The 16,590-nt window shown below is 50.0% G+C and overlaps 1 protein-coding gene across 1 annotated transcript in view; it reads left to right on the forward strand.

The window, feature by feature from the left end:
* The first annotated feature begins 13,146 nt into the window (after window positions 1-13,146).
* The window catches only part of elp3 (elongator acetyltransferase complex subunit 3), a 157,986-nt gene continuing 154,542 nt past the window's right edge, over window positions 13,147-16,590 (forward strand). Inside the window, exon 1 of the mRNA XM_085996640.1 lies at window positions 13,147-13,372. Coding sequence (XP_085852766.1) covers window positions 13,351-13,372 — 22 coding nt within the window. The 5' untranslated portion in view covers window positions 13,147-13,350. The remainder of the gene's footprint in view (window positions 13,373-16,590) is intronic.

Consider the following 16,590-nt stretch of genomic DNA (forward strand, 5'->3'; position numbering starts at 1 on the left):
GCCACCTTTCTGTAATCAACATGGATCTCGGGGCATGGTTGTTTAATTAACACTGATCTCAGGGGAGGTTTCTTTAATTAATACTGAGATCTCAGCACACTGTCCTGTAATTAACACTGATCTCAGACCATGGTCCTGTAATTAACACTGATCTCAGGGCAATTTCCTGCAATTAACACTGATCTCAGAGCACGGTTCTGTAATTAACAATGAAATCTCAGGCCACCTTTCTGTAATTAACATGGATCTCAGGGCACGGTTCTGTAATTGACAATGATCTCAGGGCATGACTCTGTTCAAGACCCGACCAGTCCCCATCCACCACTACCCTCCTCCGCCTGGCTGAACTTGTTCTCACATTGAACAGCTTCTCCTTTGACTCCACTCATTTCCTCCAAATCAAAGGTGTTGCTATGGGTACCCGCATGGGTCCTAGCTATGCCTGCCTTTTTGTGGGATATGTGGAACACTCTTTGTTCCAGTCCTACTCGGGTCCCCTACCTCACCTCTTTTTCCAATACATTGATGACTGTATTGGTGCCGTTTCCTGCTCTCACCCTGAACTAGACAATTTCATTCACTTTGCCTCCAATTTTCACCCTTCCCTCACCTTCACATGGTCCATCTCTGACTCTTCCCTCCCCTTCCTCAACTTCTCCATCTCCATCTCAGGGATAGGTTATTGACCAACATTCACTACAAGTCCACTGACTCCCACAGCTACCTGGACTACACTTCCTCCCACCCTGCCTCCTGTAAGGACTCTATTCCATTCTCCCAGTTTCTCCGTCTCCGCCGCATCTGCTCTGACGTTGCCACCTTCCACACCAGTGCTTCTGACATGTCTTCCTTTTTCCTCAACTGAGGATTCCCCTCTACCATGGTTGACACGGCCCTCGACCGTGTCCGTTCTATCTCCAGACTTCTGCCCTCACCCCTGCCCCTCCCTCCCGGAACCACGATAGTGTTCCCCTTGTCCTCACCTTTCACCCCACCAGCCTCCACATTCAACGGATCATCCTCCGCCATTTCCACCACCTCCAAAGTGATCCCACTACCAAACGCATCTTCCCCTCCCCTTTCAGCATTCCGTAGGGGCCGCTCCCTCCACGACACCCTAGTCCACTCCTCTACCACCCCCAGCACCCCTTCCCCTTTGCCTGGCACCTTCCCGTGCAAGCGCAGGAGATGCAGCACCTGCCCTTATACCTCCTCCCTTCCCACTGTCCAGGGTCCCAAACACCCCTTCCAGGTGAAACAGCGATTTACTTGTACTTCTTGCAATCTAGTATACTATATTCGCTGCTCACGATGTGGCCTCCTCTGTAAAGAGGAATTACAGACCGGTAAGCCTGACATCGGTAGTGGGGAAAATGCTAGAGTCCATTATAAAAGATGTAATAGCAGAGCACTTGGAAAACAGTGACAGGATCGGACAAAGTCAACATGGATTTACAAAAGGTAAATCGTGCTTGACTAATCTACTGGAATTTTTTGAGGATGTAACTGGTAAAATAGATAAGGGAGAACCAGTGGATGTGGTGTATTTGGACTTTCAAAAGGCTTTCGATAAGGTCCCGCATAAGAGATTAGCGTGTAAAGTTAAGGCACATGGGATTGGGGGCAAGGAATTGACTTGGATAGAGAACTGGTTGGCAGACAGAAAGCAAAGAGTTGGAATAAACGGGTCTTTTTCCGAGTGACTAGTGGGGTACCGCAGGGATCGGACCTTGGACCCCAGCTATTCACAATATATATTAATGATCTAGACGAGGGAACTAGATGTAATATCTCCAAGTTTGCAGACGACACAAAGCTGGGTGGGCGTGTGTGCTGTAAGGAGGATGTCGAGAAACTCCAGTATGATTTCGACAGGTTGGGTGATTGGGCAGAAGCATGGCAGATGCAATATAACGTGGATAAATGCGAGGTTATCCACTTTGGTGTCAAAAACAGGAAGGTAGATTATTATCTGAATGGCAATAGATTGGGAGAAGGGGAAGTGCAACGAGACCTGGGTGTCCTTGTGCCCCAGACGCTGAAGGTAAGCATGCAGGTGCAGCAGGCGGCTAAGAAGGCAAATGGTATGTTGGCCTTCGTAGCGAGAGGGTTTGAGTACAGGAACAAGGATGTCTTGCTGCAGTTGTACAGGGCCTTGGTGAGACCACATCTTGAGTATTGTGTGCAGTTTTGGTCGCCTTATCTGAGGAAGGATGTTCTTGCCATGGAGGGAGTGCAGCGAAGATTCACCAGGCTGATACCTGGGATGGCAGGAATGACGTATGAGGAGAGATTGGGTCAATTGGGCTTATACTTGCTGGAGTTTAGAAGAATTAGAGGGGATCTCATTGAAACTTATAAAATTCTAACAGGACTAGACAGACTAGATGCAGGAAGGATGTTCCCGATGGTCGGGGAGTCCAGAACCAGGGGTCACAGTCTAAGGATAAGGGGTAAGCCATTTAGGACAGAGATGAGGAGGAATTTCTTCACCCAGAGAGTGGTGAATCTGTGGAATTCTCTACCACAGAAGGCAGTAGAGGCCAATTCATTAATATATTCAAGAAGGAGTTAGATATATTTCTTAAGGCTAAAGGGATCAAGGGATATGGAGAGAAGGTAGGAACAGGGTACTGAATTTGGATGATCAGCCATGATCTCATTGAATGGCGGAGCAGGCTCGAGGGGCCGAATGGCCTACTCCTGCTCCTATCTTCTATGTTTCTATGTTTCTCTACATTGGGGAGACCAAACGCAGATTGGGTGACCGCTTTGCAGAACACCTCCGTTCAGTCTGTAAGGATGACCCCGAGCTTCCGGTCGCCTGTCATTTTAACTCACCGCCCCATTCCCACTCAGACCTCACCGTAATCGGGCTCCTACATTGTTCCACGGAAGCTCAGCGTAAGCTCGAGGAACAGCACCTCATCTTCCGATTAGGCACTTTACAGCCTTCCGGACTCAATATCGAGTTCAACAATTTCAGATCATAACCTCGGCCCCTATTACATTTTTACTTATATTTTTTATCCACACCTTTGTTTGGACCTTCCCCCTCCCTTTTTTTTCTCTCCCACATGGCAGCTGTCTCCCATTCTGCCAGCGCATTTCACACCTAATCTAGAGCTGTCTTTTGTCTCCACTAGTCCTATCACCATCTCGTCTCATTTTGAATACCTCTTAATGTCTCTTCACTTCTCTTTTGTTCTCTCCCAGCCCCCATTCTGGCCTTTTAATCTATTTCATTTCCTGTGCTTCTCTAGTCTTGACAAAGGGTTTTGACCCGAAACGTTGACTCTATTTTCTCTCCACGGATGTTACCTGGCCTGCTGAGTTTATCCAGCATTTTCTGTTGTTATTTGAGGAGATTTACCAGATTGGTTCCGGGGATGGGGGATCTTAGCTACAAGGAAAGGTTGGAGAAGCTGGATTTGTTTTCATGAGAGCAAAGGAGGTTGAGGGGTGATTTGATAGAGGTGTACAAGATTATGGCAGGTTTGGATAGGCTAGACAGGGAAAGGCTGTTCCCACTAGTTGATGGTACAAGGACTAGGGGACACCGATTTAAGGTTTTGGACAAGAGATACAGGGGGGACGTGAGGAAAAACTTTTTTACGCAGCGAGTGGTGAGGACCTGGAACTCGCTGCTGACGGAAGTGGTGGAAGCGGAGACACTCAATGTTTTCAAGGGGAGACTGGATAGGCACGTGAGGGAAATAAACTTGCAGGGCTACGGGGATAGAGGGGGGGAATGGGACTGACTGGATTGCTCTACAGAGAGCCGGTATGGACTCAATAGGCCGAATGACCTCCTTCTGGGCAGTTATGACTCTATGGCCTAGAAATTCACTATGGCCCCGCCAGCTGGCTAGCGCCCAAAAGTTAGCGCTGGGCGCGGAGCCAGTTGCAACTGTCAGAAATTCAGTTTTTGTGCCCCAAGTCGGAACTGGGCGCTATTCCAGGGTGTGCCCGCCCCCGCTTGGGGCGCTGAAGCTGAATTTCAGCGCTGTAGGCGCCGCTGCGCCACCCGCTGCAGAGCGGCAGGCTGCGGTACTGCAGGCCTCCTCCTTCTCTTAAGGGGGAGGTGCCTGCAACGGGGAGATCGCCACTGGATTGTGCCGGCAAATGAGCCCGGCACCACGGAGAAGTGCCGGCCTCGTGGAAAGCAGCCGGCAATGCCGCGGGGGGGGGGGGGGGAGGTGGAGGAGGCCGGGGAAGGAGGTGCGGGCAGGCGGCCGCCGAAAACGCGGCCGGCCGCACCTCCACCTTAAAGCGCCCCAGTAATGATGCAGGACGGCCCCGTTTTCCAATCGCTGTTTGCGGCCGCTGCAGAAGAGGCGGCCGCAACTAAATATGGGGGTCGGGCCGGAAGCGGGGCGCAACCGGGGCACTGCGCACACCGATGACGTCATCGGTGTCGGCGCAGCGCTACCGGCTACCGCCACCATTACCGCTGCGCTGAATATCAGCGCAAACTCCTCTATTGGCGCAGAAGCCCTCTTTGGGCGGTAACTGGCCGCAAAGCTGGCGGTGCCTTAATGAATTTCTAGGCCTATGACTCTAAACCTCTCCGCCTCTCTACCTCCTTTAAGACACTCCTCAAAACCTACCTCTTTGACCAAGCTTTTGGTCATCTCCTAATGTGACTCGGTGTCAAATTTTGTTTTTTAATGCTCCTGTGAAGTACCTTGGGAGATTATACTATGTTGAAGGTGCTATATAAATTCAACTTGTTGTTGTTGTGACGGAAAGAAATGAGAAAAGAACTTGCATTTCTACAGCTTCTTTCACGAGCTCAGAATGTCCCAAAGCGCTTTGCAGTCAATGAAGTACTTTTGCAGTGCAGTCACTGACATAATGTAGGAAACGTGGCAGCCGATTTGCAAACAGCAAGATCCCACAAACAGTAACGTGATTAAACGAGTTAGTCCAGGTTTTTTTTAAGTGGTGTTGGTTGAGGGATAATTATTGGCCAGGGAGAACCCCACTGAGGTCTATCCCCACCACCTGAGGTCAAACCCCACCCATGAGGACAAACTCCACACCCATGAGGTCAAACCCCACCCATGAGGACAAACTCCACACCCCGAGGTCAAACCCCACCTATGAGGACAAACTCCACACCCCGAGGTCAAACCCCACCCATGAGGACAAACCCCACTCCCTGAAGTCAAACCCCACCCATAAGGTCAAACCCCACTCCCTGCAGTCAAACCCCACCCATGAGGACAAACCCCGCTCCCTGAGGTCAAACCCCACCCATGAGGACAAACTCCACCCATGAGGTCAAACTCCACCCATGAGGTCAAACCCCACCCAGGAGGACAAACCCCACCCACGAGGACAAACCCCACCCATGAGGTCAAACCCCACCCAGGAGGACAAACCCCACCCATGAGGTCAAACCCCACCCATGAGGTCAAACCACACCCATGAGGACAAACCCCACCCCCTGAAGTCAAACCCCACCCATGAGGGCAAACCCCACCCAGGAGGACAAACCCCACCCAGGAGGTCAAACCCCACCCAGGAGGACAAACCCCACCCATGAGGACAAACCCCACCCAGGAGGACAAATCCCACCCATGAGGACAAACCCCACCTATGAGGACAAACCCCACCTATGAGGACAAACTCCACCCATGAGGTCAAATCCCACCCACTGAGGTCAAACCCCACCCATGAGGTCAAACCCCACCCAGGAGGACAAACCCCACCCAGGAGGACAAACCCCACCCAGGAGGACAAACTCCACCCATGAGGACAAACCCCACCCATAAGGTCAAACCCCACCCATGAGGACAAATCCCACCCATGAGGACAAACTTCACCCATGAGGTCAAATCCCACCCCCTGAGGTCAAATCCCACCCCCTGAGGTCAAACCCCACCCATGAGGACAAACCCCACTCCCTGAGGTCAAACCCCACCCATGAGGACAAACTCCACCCATGAGGACAAACCCCACTCCCTGAGGTCAAACCCCACCCATGAGGACAAACTCCACTCCCTGAAGTCAAACCCCACCCATGAGGACAAACCCCACTCCCTGAGGTCAAACCCCACCCATGAGGACAAACCCCACCCATGAGGACAAACCCCACCCATGAGGACAAACTCCACCCACGAGGTCAAATCCCACCCCCTGAGGTCAAACCCCACCCATGAGGTCAAACCCCACTCCCTGAGGTCAAACCCCACCCATGAGGACAAACTCCACCCATGAGGTCAAACCCCACCCATGAGGACAAACCCCACCCATGAGGACAAACCCCACTCCCTGAGGTCAAACCCCACCCATGAGGACAAACCCCACTCCCTGAAGTCAAACCCCACCCATGAGGACAAACCCCACTCCCTGAAGTCAAACCCCACCCATGAGGTCAAACCCCACCCAGGAGGACAAACCCCACCCATGAGGTCAAACCCCACCCATGAGGTCAAACCCCACCCAGGAGGACAAACCCCACCCAGGAGGTCAAACCCCACCCAGGAGGACAAACCCCACCCATGAGGACAAACCCCAACCATGAGGTCAAACCCCACCCAGGAGGACAAACCCCACCCATGAGGTCAAACCCCACCCATGAGGTCAAACCCCACCCATGAGGACAAACTCCACCCATGAGGGCAAACTCCACCCATGAGGTCAAATCCCACCCCCTGAGGTCAAACCCCACCCATGAGGGCAAAGCCCACCCACTGAGGACAAACCCCACCAATGAGGACAAACCCCACCCATGAGGACAAACTCCACCCATGAAGTCAAATCCCACCCCCTGAGGTCAAACCCCACCCATGAGGGCAAACCCCACCCCCTGGGGTCAAACCCCACCCAGGAGGACAAACCCCACCCAGGAGGACAAACCCCACCCATGAGGTCAAACCCCACCCATGAGGTCAAACCCCACCCAGGAGGACAAACCCCACCCAGGAGGTCAAACCCCACCCAGGAGGACAAACCCCACCCGTGAGGACAAACCCCACCCATGAGGTCAAACCCCACCCAGGAGGACAAACCCCACCCATGAAGGGGGAGGGGGATCAGCCAGTTGTCGTGGTACATGTAGGTACCAACGATGTAGGTAAAAAGAGGGAGGAGGTCCTACAAGCTGAATTTAGGGAGTTAGGAGCTAAATTGAAAAGTAGGACCTCAAAGGTAGTAATCTCTGGATTGCTACCAGTGCCACGAGCTAATAAGTTTAGAGAGAGTAAGATAGATAAGCTAAATACGTGGCTTGAGCAGTGGTGCAAGGGAGAGGGATTTAAATTCTTGAGGCATTGGAACCAGTTCTTGGGGAGGAGTGACCTGTACCAAGGGGACGGTCTACACCTGAACTGTGAGGGAGCCGATGTCCTCGGGGTAATATTTTCTAGGGCGGTTCGGGAGGATTTAAACTAATTTGGCAGGGGGATGGGAACCTAGGTAGTGGAAAAGAGGGAAGTCATATGAAGTCAGAAATAGATGGTAGAAAGGTGAGAAGCAATAAGCAAAGGAGAGAAACACAAAGGGCCAAACTAATTCATAATGAGAGTGTGAAAAAAGCAAGCCTGAAGGCTTTGTATCTTAATGCTAGAAGCATTAGGAACAAGGTGGATGAATTAGTTGTGGAAATAGAGGTAAACAAGTATGATTTGATTGGGATTACAGAAACGTGGCTGCAGGGTGGGCAAGGCTGGGAACTTAACATCCAGGGATATACAATATTTAGGAAGGATCGGCAAAAAGGTAGGGGAGGTGGGGTAGCATTGCTGGTAAAGGAGGGGATTAATGCAATGGAAAGGAAGGATATTAACTCGGATGAAACGGAATCTGTATGGGTAGAAATGAGAAATAGCAAGGGGAGGAAAACGTTAGTGGGTGTGATATATAGGCCTCCAAATAGTAATATGGAGGTGAGGGAAGGCATAAAAAGGGAAATTAGAGAAGCGTGCGATAAGAGCACAGCTGTCATCATGGGTGACTTTAATTTACATATTGATTGGACTACCCAAATTAGTAAAAATTCTGAGGAGGAGGAATTCCTGGAATGTTTTCGGGACGGTTATCTGGACCAATATGTCGAGGAGCCGACTCGAGATCAGGCCATTTTAGACTGGGTATTGTGCAATGAGAAGGGACTTATCAGCAATCTTCTTGTACGAGGCCCCTTGGGTCAGAGCGATCATAATATGATCGAGCTCTCAGTCGAGATGGAGAGTGAGGAAATTGAATCAGAGACTAAGGTCCAGAACTTAAATAAAGGGAATTACGAGGGTATGAGACGGGAATTGGGTAAGATTGATTGGGTGGTGTTTCTGGGGGGATTGACAGTGGATAGACAATGGCAAGCATTCAAAGATAGAATGGAAGAATTCCAGAACATGTTTATACCGGTTTGGCATAAAAATAAACCTAAAAAGGTGACTCAACCGTGGATAACGAGGGAAATTAGGGACAGCATAAAATAAAAAAAAAGGGCATATCAACTGGCAAAAAAAAGCACCAGACCGGAAGATTGGGGGCAGTACAGGATACAGCAAAAGAGGACAAAGGGATTAATCAGGAAGGGGAAAATAGAATACGAAAGTAAACTTGCAGCAAACATAAAGACAGACTGCAAAAGCTTTTATCGGTATATCAGGAGGAAAAGACTGGTAAAATCCCAAGTCGGTCCCTTGCAGTCCGATTCGGGAGAATATATAATGGAGAATAAGGAAATGGCAGACCAATTAAACTCATACTTTGGTTCTGTATTCACAAAGGAGGACACAAATAACCTCCCAGGAATATCGGCAAACATAGGGACTAATGAGAGGGAGGAGCTGACAGAAATTAGTATCTCTAGGGATATGGTGTTGGGTAAGTTGAGGGGACTGAAGGCCGACAAATCCCCGGGGCCTGATAAACTACATCCTAGGGTACTTAAGGAGGTGGCCCTGGAGATAGCAGATGCTCTAAGGATCATCTTCCGGAACTCCATTGACTCGGGAACAGTACCCGTGGATTGGAGGGTAGCTAATGTTACCCCAATATTTAAAAAGGGGGGTAGAGAGAAAGCAGGGAATTATAGACCAGTAAGCCTTACATCGGTTGTGGGCAAAATGCTAGAGTCCATTATTAAGGATAAAATAGCGGAGCACTTGACAAATGGGGAAAGGATCGGACAGAGTCAACATGGATTTACAAAGGGTAAATCGTGTTTGACTAATCTGCTGGAATTTTTTGAGGAAGTAACTGGTAAAATAGATGGGGGAGAGCCAGTGGATGTGGTGTACCTTGACTTCCAGAAAGCCTTCGATAAGGTTCCACACAAAAGATTATCATGCAAAATTAAGGCTCATGGGATTGGGGGCAAAGTATTAACGTGGATAGAGAACTGGCTGGCGGATAGAAAACAGAGAGTTGGAATAAACGGCTCGTTTTCGGAGTGGCAGGCAGTGACCAGCGGGGTGCCGCAAGGATCTGTCCTGGGACCCCAGCTGTTCACAATATATATAAATGATCTGGATCAGGGAATTGGATGCAATATTTCCAAATTCGCTGACGACACTAAACTAGGAGGAGGGGTGGGCTCTGATGAGGATGTCAGGAGGCTACAGTGCGATTTGGACAGGTTGGGGGAATGGGCGGATACGTGGCAGATGCACTATAATGTGGATAAATGCGAGGTTATCCACTTTGGGGGTAAAAACAGGAGGGTAGATTATTATCTAAATGGCAATAGATTGGGAGATGGGGAAGTGCAGAGGGACCTGGGTGTTCTTGTGCACCAGTCACTGAAGGAGAGCATGCAGGTGCAACAGGCGATTAAGAAGGCAAATGGTATGTTGGCCTTCATATCAAGGGGGTTCGAGTATAGGAATAGGGATACCTTACTACAGCTGTACAAGGTGCTGGTGAGACCGCATCTGGAGTATTGTGTACAGTTTTGGTCGCCCCATCTGCGGAAGGATGTTCTTGCCATGGAAAGAGTGCAACGGCGAATCACCAGGCTGATACCTGGAATGGCGGGAATGACCTACGAAGAGAGATTAAATAGTTTGGGCTTGTACTCACTGGAGTTTAGAAGATTGAGAGGGGATCTCATCGAAACATATAAAATTATGGCAGGCCTGGACAGGCTGAATTCAGAGAGAATGTTTCCAATGGCCGGGGAGCACAGAACCAGGGGCCACAGTCTAAAAATAGCGGGCAAATCATTTAAAACAGAGATGAGGAAGAATTTCTTCACTCAAAGAGTGGTGAGCCTGTGGAATTCCCTGCCACAGAGGACTGCGAAGGCTAATTCAATAAATATTTTCAAGAGAGAATTGGATATATTTCTGAAGGCTAAGGGGATTAAGGGTTACGGAGAAAAGGCGGGGACGGGGTACTGAACTGGTAAGATCAGCTATGATCTCAGACGAAGATCAGCCATGATCTCATTGAATGGCGGAGCAGGCTCGAAGGGCCGAATGGCCTACTCCTGTTCCTATCTCTATGTTTCTATGTTTCTATGAGGACAAACCCCACCTATGAGGACAAACTCCACCCATGAGGTCAAATCCCACCCACTGAGGTCAAACCCCACCCATGAGGTCAAACCCCACCCATGAGGACAAACTCCACCCATGAGGACAAACCCCACCCATAAGGTCAAACCCCACCCATGAGGACAAATCCCACCCATGAGGACAAACTTCACCCATGAGGTCAAATCCCACCCCCTGAGGTCAAATCCACCCCCTGAGGTCAAGCCCACCCATGAGGACAAACCCCACTCCCTGATGTCAAACCCCACCCATGAGGACAAACTCCACCCATGAGGACAAACCCCACTCCCTGAGGTCAAACCCCACCCATGAGGACAAACCCCGCTCCCTGAAGTCAAACCCCACCCATGAGGACAAACCCCACTCCCTGAGGTCAAACCCCACCCATGAGGGACAAACCCCACCCATGAGGACAAACCCCACCCATGAGGACAAACTCCACCCATGAGGTCAAATCCCACCCCCTGAGGTCAAACCCCACCCATGAGGACAAACCCCACTCCCTGAGGTCAAACCCCACCCATGAGGACAAACTCCACCCATGAGGTCAAACCCCACCCATGAGGTCAAACCCCACCCATGAGGACAAACCCCACCCATGAGGACAAACTCCACCCATGAGGACAAACCCCACTCCCTGAGGTCAAACCCCACCCATGAGGACAAACCCCACTCCCTGAAGTCAAACCCCACCCATGAGGACAAACTCCACCCATGAGGTCAAACCCCACTCCCTGAGGTCAAACCCCACCCATGAGGACAAACCCCACTCCCTGAAGTCAAACCCCGCCCGTGAGGACAAACCCCACTCCCTGAGGGTCAAACCCCATCCATGAGGACAAACTCCACCCATGAGGTCAAACCCACCCATGAGGTCAAACTCCACCCCATGAGGACAAACTCCACCCATGAGGACAAACCCACCCATGAGGACAAACCCCACCCATGAGGACAAACCCCACCCATGAGGTCAAACCCCACCCCATGAGGTCAAACCCCACCCATGAGGTCAAACCCCACCCATGAGGACAAACTCCACCCATGAGGACAAACTCCACCCATGAGGACAAACCCCACCCATGAGGTCAAACCCCACCCATGAGGTCAAACTCCACCATGAGGACAAACTCCACCCATGAGGTCAAACCCCACCCATGAGGTCAAACCCCACCCATGAGGTCAAACTCCACCCATGAGGTCAAACTCCACCCATGAGGACAAACCCCACCCATGAGGTCAAACCCCACCCAGGAGGACAAATCCCACTCCCTGAGGTCAAACCCCACCCATGAGGTCAAACCCCACCCATGAGGTCAAACTCCACCCATGGGGACAAACTCCACTCCCTGAGGTCAAACCCCACCCATGAGGACAAACTCCACCCATGAGGTCAAACCCCACCCATGAGGACAAACTCCACCCATGAGGTCAAACCCCACCCATGAGGTCAAACCCCACCCATGAGGACAAACTCCACCCATGAGGACAAACTCCACTCCCTGAGGTCAAACCCCACCCATGAGGTCAAACCCCACCCATGAGGACAAACTCCACCCATGAGGTCAAACCCCACCCATGAGGACAAACTCCACCCATGAGGACAAACACCACCCATGAGGACAACTCCACCCATGAGGACAAACTCCACCCATGAGGTCAAATCCCACTCCCTGAGGTCAAACCCCACCCATGAGGACAAACACCACCCATGAGGACAAACTCCACCCATGAGGTCAAACTCCACCCATGAGGTCAAACCCCACCCATGAGGTCAAACCCCACCCCCTGAGGACAAACCCCACCCCCTGAGGACAAACCCCACCCCCTGAGGTCAAACCCCACCCCCTGAGAAGAAACCACACCCCCTCATGACAAACCCCACCCCCTGAAGTCAAAGCCCACCCCTTGAAGTCACACCCCACCCCCTGAGGTCAAAGCCCACACTCTGATGACAAACCCCACCCCTGAGGTCAAAGCCCACACTCTGAGGTCAAACACTACCCCCGCATGACAAACCCCCACCCCCTGAGAGCAAACCCCACCCACTGAGGTCAAACCCCCTCCCCCTTGAGCAAACCCCACCCCCTGAGAACAAACCCACCCACTGAGGACAAACCCCACCCCCTGAGGACAAACCCCACCCCCTGAGGACAAACCACACCCACTGAGGACAAATCCCACCCCCCTGAGGGCAAACCCCACCCCTGAGGACAAACCCCCACCCCTGAGGACAAACCCCACCCCCTGAGGACAAACCCCACCCCCTGAGGACAAACCCCACCCCAATGAGGACAAACCCAACCCACTGAGGACAAACCCCACCCAATGAGGACAAACCCCACCCCCTGAGGACAAACCCCACCCAATGAGGACAAACCCCACCCCCTGAGTGCAACCCCACCCACTGAGGACAAACCCAACCCACTGAGATCAAACTCCACCCCTGAGGTCAAACCCCACCGAGGACAAACCCCACCCCCTGAGGACAAACCCCAACCCACTGAGATCAAACTCCACCCCCTGTGGTCAAACCCCACCGCTGAGGACAAACCCCACCCACTGAGGACAAACCCCACCCAATGAGGACAAACCCCACCCCCTGAGTGCAAACCCAACCCACTGAGATCAAACTCCACCCCCTGTGGTCAAATCCCACCCCCTGAGGTCAAACCCCACCGCTGAGGACAAACCCCATCCCCCTGAGCTAAACCCCCGGGTCCATGAACACGTGACCTTTCCGCCGCGACATCGAGCCGTTTTGCGACACCTTGCTGTTTATTTCGCGTCAGTGCCGAGCTCTGGATTTACGGCGGCTGCCCGAGTCTCTGGAGCCGGGATGGGGAAACCGCGCAGGAAAGGTCGGTGCGGGTAGAAGGCCCGGCCATGGGGCTTTCACATCTTTAGCTTGATGGAATTTTCGCGGTTCCCAGCTCGGGTTCTATCACCCGGTCAATCAGCCTCAAATATCCGATATTTATAACTAATAACAAATGTGTTGAAAGGAAATTAAACTTGCTGCAAATACTCAGCTGTACTTCAATTCATTGGAGGTAGCGACATAATTACAGAACCTTGGTTAGACCACACTTGGAGTACTGTGAATAGTTCTGGTCTCCATATTATAAAGGATCTAGAGGCACTGGAGAAAGTGCAAGAAAGATTCACCAGGACGATATCAAAATCCTTGGGGATCTGCGCTCATCCAATTCTGGTCTCTTGAGCATCCCCAGTTTTATTGCTCCACCATTGGTGGCTGTGCCTTCAGCTGCTGAGGCCCGAAGCTCTGGAATTCCCTCCCTAAACCTCTCTGCCTCCTTTTTTAAGATGCTCCTTAAAACTTACCTCTTTGACCAAGCTTTTGATCACCTGCCCTAATATCTCCTTATGTGGCTCGCTGTCAAAAATGTTTTTATTGATAACGCTCCGTCTAGGGACGTTTTGCTATGTTAAATGTGTTATATAAATGTAAGTTGATACCAGAACTGAAAGGTTATAACTATTGGGGAAAGATTGAACAGGCTGGGGCTCTTTACTGTAGGAAAAGAGAACCCTAAGGGGTGACCTGATGGAAGTCTTTAAAATTATGAAAGGGTTTGATAAGGTAGACGTAGAGATGATGTTTCCACTTGTGGGGGAGAACAAAACTAGGGGGCCATAAATATAAGAGAGTCACTAATAAATCTAATAGGAAATTCAGGAGAAACTCAGATAGTGGTTGGGAATGTGGAACTCACTACCACAAGGAGTAGTTGAGGTGAAAAGCATTGATGCATTTAAGGCGAAGCTAGATAAGTACATGAGGGAGAAAGGAATAGAAGGAAATGTTGACAGGGTGGGATGAAGAAAAATTGAAGGAGGCTCGCGTGGAGCAATAACACCGCATAGATCAGTTGGGCTGAATGGCGTGTTTTCAGTGCTGTAGGGTCTCTGTAATACAGGAGTCAAGACCAAATGTCCTAAATGAGGTTAGAAGGTGGGGATAAGTAGGAACAAAGGAACAGGAGGTGGCCATTCAGCCCCTCAAGCCTGTCCCACCATGCAGTTAGATCACAGCTGATCTGTATTTTAACTCAATTTACCTGCCTTTTGCTGCATATCCTTTTGGACCAGGGAGTGCAAATGTGAGTCTGCCCCCATTTTCAAATTTTGCTTTCTGTCTTTATTTAGCATTATAATTCATATGTCAACATTTACAATGGGAACTGCCTATATAAACTTGTCACACTGTCATCCACCTCCTTGCAAGTAGTGGTGCTGCTGCAGCGCCTCCACTGGTTGTGAGTGTAATTACAGCGTGATAAATTTACTTGGGGCAGTTCCCATGTATGGAATGTATAGGGAAAAAGGTTGACGATTTTTAAAGTTAGATTTTGTCTGTAAGCAATGCCACAGTTGTTCAATCTGTCTAGTACTCTGTAGGCCATTAGATTATTGGTTGAAATCTTTTTGATTGCTGTTAATTTCATGCCATTTGAGGGATTTAAAATAAGGCAAAGGGCCTTGTATCTAATTGACTGTGGCAGCCAGTTGCGGTTGGGAAGGATGAAGCAGTGGGTGTTTTTAAAAAAAAAAAAAAAAAATCACTTTCAGAATGCGCGTTGCTGACGAGGCTGGCATTTATTGCCCACCCCTAGTTACCCTGAGAAGGTGGTGGTGGGCCGCCTTCTTGAACCACCGTGTAACAGTTTTGATGTAATTGAGTGACTTGCTTGGCCACTTCAGAGGGCAGTTAAGAGTCAACGATGTTGGTGTGGAACTGGAGTCACGTGGACCCAGTCCGGGTAAGGATGGCAGGTTTCCTTCCCTAAAGGAGCATTAGTGAACCAGTTGTTTTTTTACAACAATCCGACAGTTACATGGTCACTTTTACTGGCACCAGCTTTTTATTTCAAATTCTCAAACTGCCATGGTGGGATTTGAGCTCAAGTTCTCCTCATTATTAGTCCAAACCTCTGGATTACTATTCCAGTAACATAACCACGGTTCTACCTTATCCTAATGTGTATGGCAATTTGTGTAGGAAAGGACTAGGGTAACAGGTGGTTTAACTGGTGTTTGTGTAGGGTGGAGGAGAGGAGGATGGTGGAAGTGTTTGAGATTTTAGAATTATTTGAAGGTGTGTACTAATGTGACAGAATGAGTAAATGGTAGTTCAGTATTCTGAAAGGTAAGATCATTCTTGTTTCATTTGCAGTGTCTTATACTTCAAAGGTTCCAACTCTTGGTTGAGGTGCACCCTCTCTGGCACCTCCTGATTTATAAAGTGTGGAAGGTGTTGAGACCATTTTAAGTTGTGGTTTTCTTTCCCGCCTGAACTGGATATCTGTTCGGTTCTACCCCTGCTGGAGGATTTGGGGCTGTTACCAATAGTGTATCAAAACCCACCTGCTTTTGGAAAGATTACTTTAAAGGAAAGGGAGTACTACATCTTGTTCAAAGTGATTCCCTATTTAATAGAAAAATTAATTGTTTTTTTTTAAGAAGGCGCTAATCTGTTTTATTGCTTGCTTGGAGATCCTCCTAAGTTGCGCTGTCATGTCCCTGAATGTGTCTGCCCAATATATCGAAGGAAATGGTGGGGGTTGTGACTTTAGACCAGCAGAACCGTGGAACTCTGCGAGACTATTACTGGCTCAGAAATTGGAATTGGCTGAAGCCAGTGTTCTGTGTATTTCCAAAGATTATTTTTGTAACTGGGTCCTTCAGGTGTCAGTTGTTGGATGTTTCTATTTCAGTGTAGATCTTGCGGTTGTTAGGCACAGGCTTGAACCTATCTGGTGCACAACTGATGCAGCCATCCGTCGGCAGATCTGGCTGGACCAAATCAAACGCTATCGGACCTTAAAGATAACCCTGGCTCCTTTTCGCCACCACCAACCTTCTCCTTTAAACCCCTTTCCCCTGCCCCTCCACCCCAAGCAACAAGTGTGAGGAACTCATGGACATCTTTGTCACTAAGACTGAGACCATCCATTCATCTACCCCTTTTCCTTTCCCACTCAGCCGAACCTCCTCCCAGGCTTCCTCCTGTCCTGGCTCTAATTCTGCTTCTTTGACACCATTCCCACAAAACTGT

This window comes from Somniosus microcephalus, chromosome 9, assembly GCF_052327205.1.
Source record: "Somniosus microcephalus isolate GS21.2 chromosome 9, FLI_Smic_1.0, whole genome shotgun sequence".
In the NCBI taxonomy this organism is placed as follows: Eukaryota; Metazoa; Chordata; class Chondrichthyes; order Squaliformes; family Somniosidae; genus Somniosus; species Somniosus microcephalus.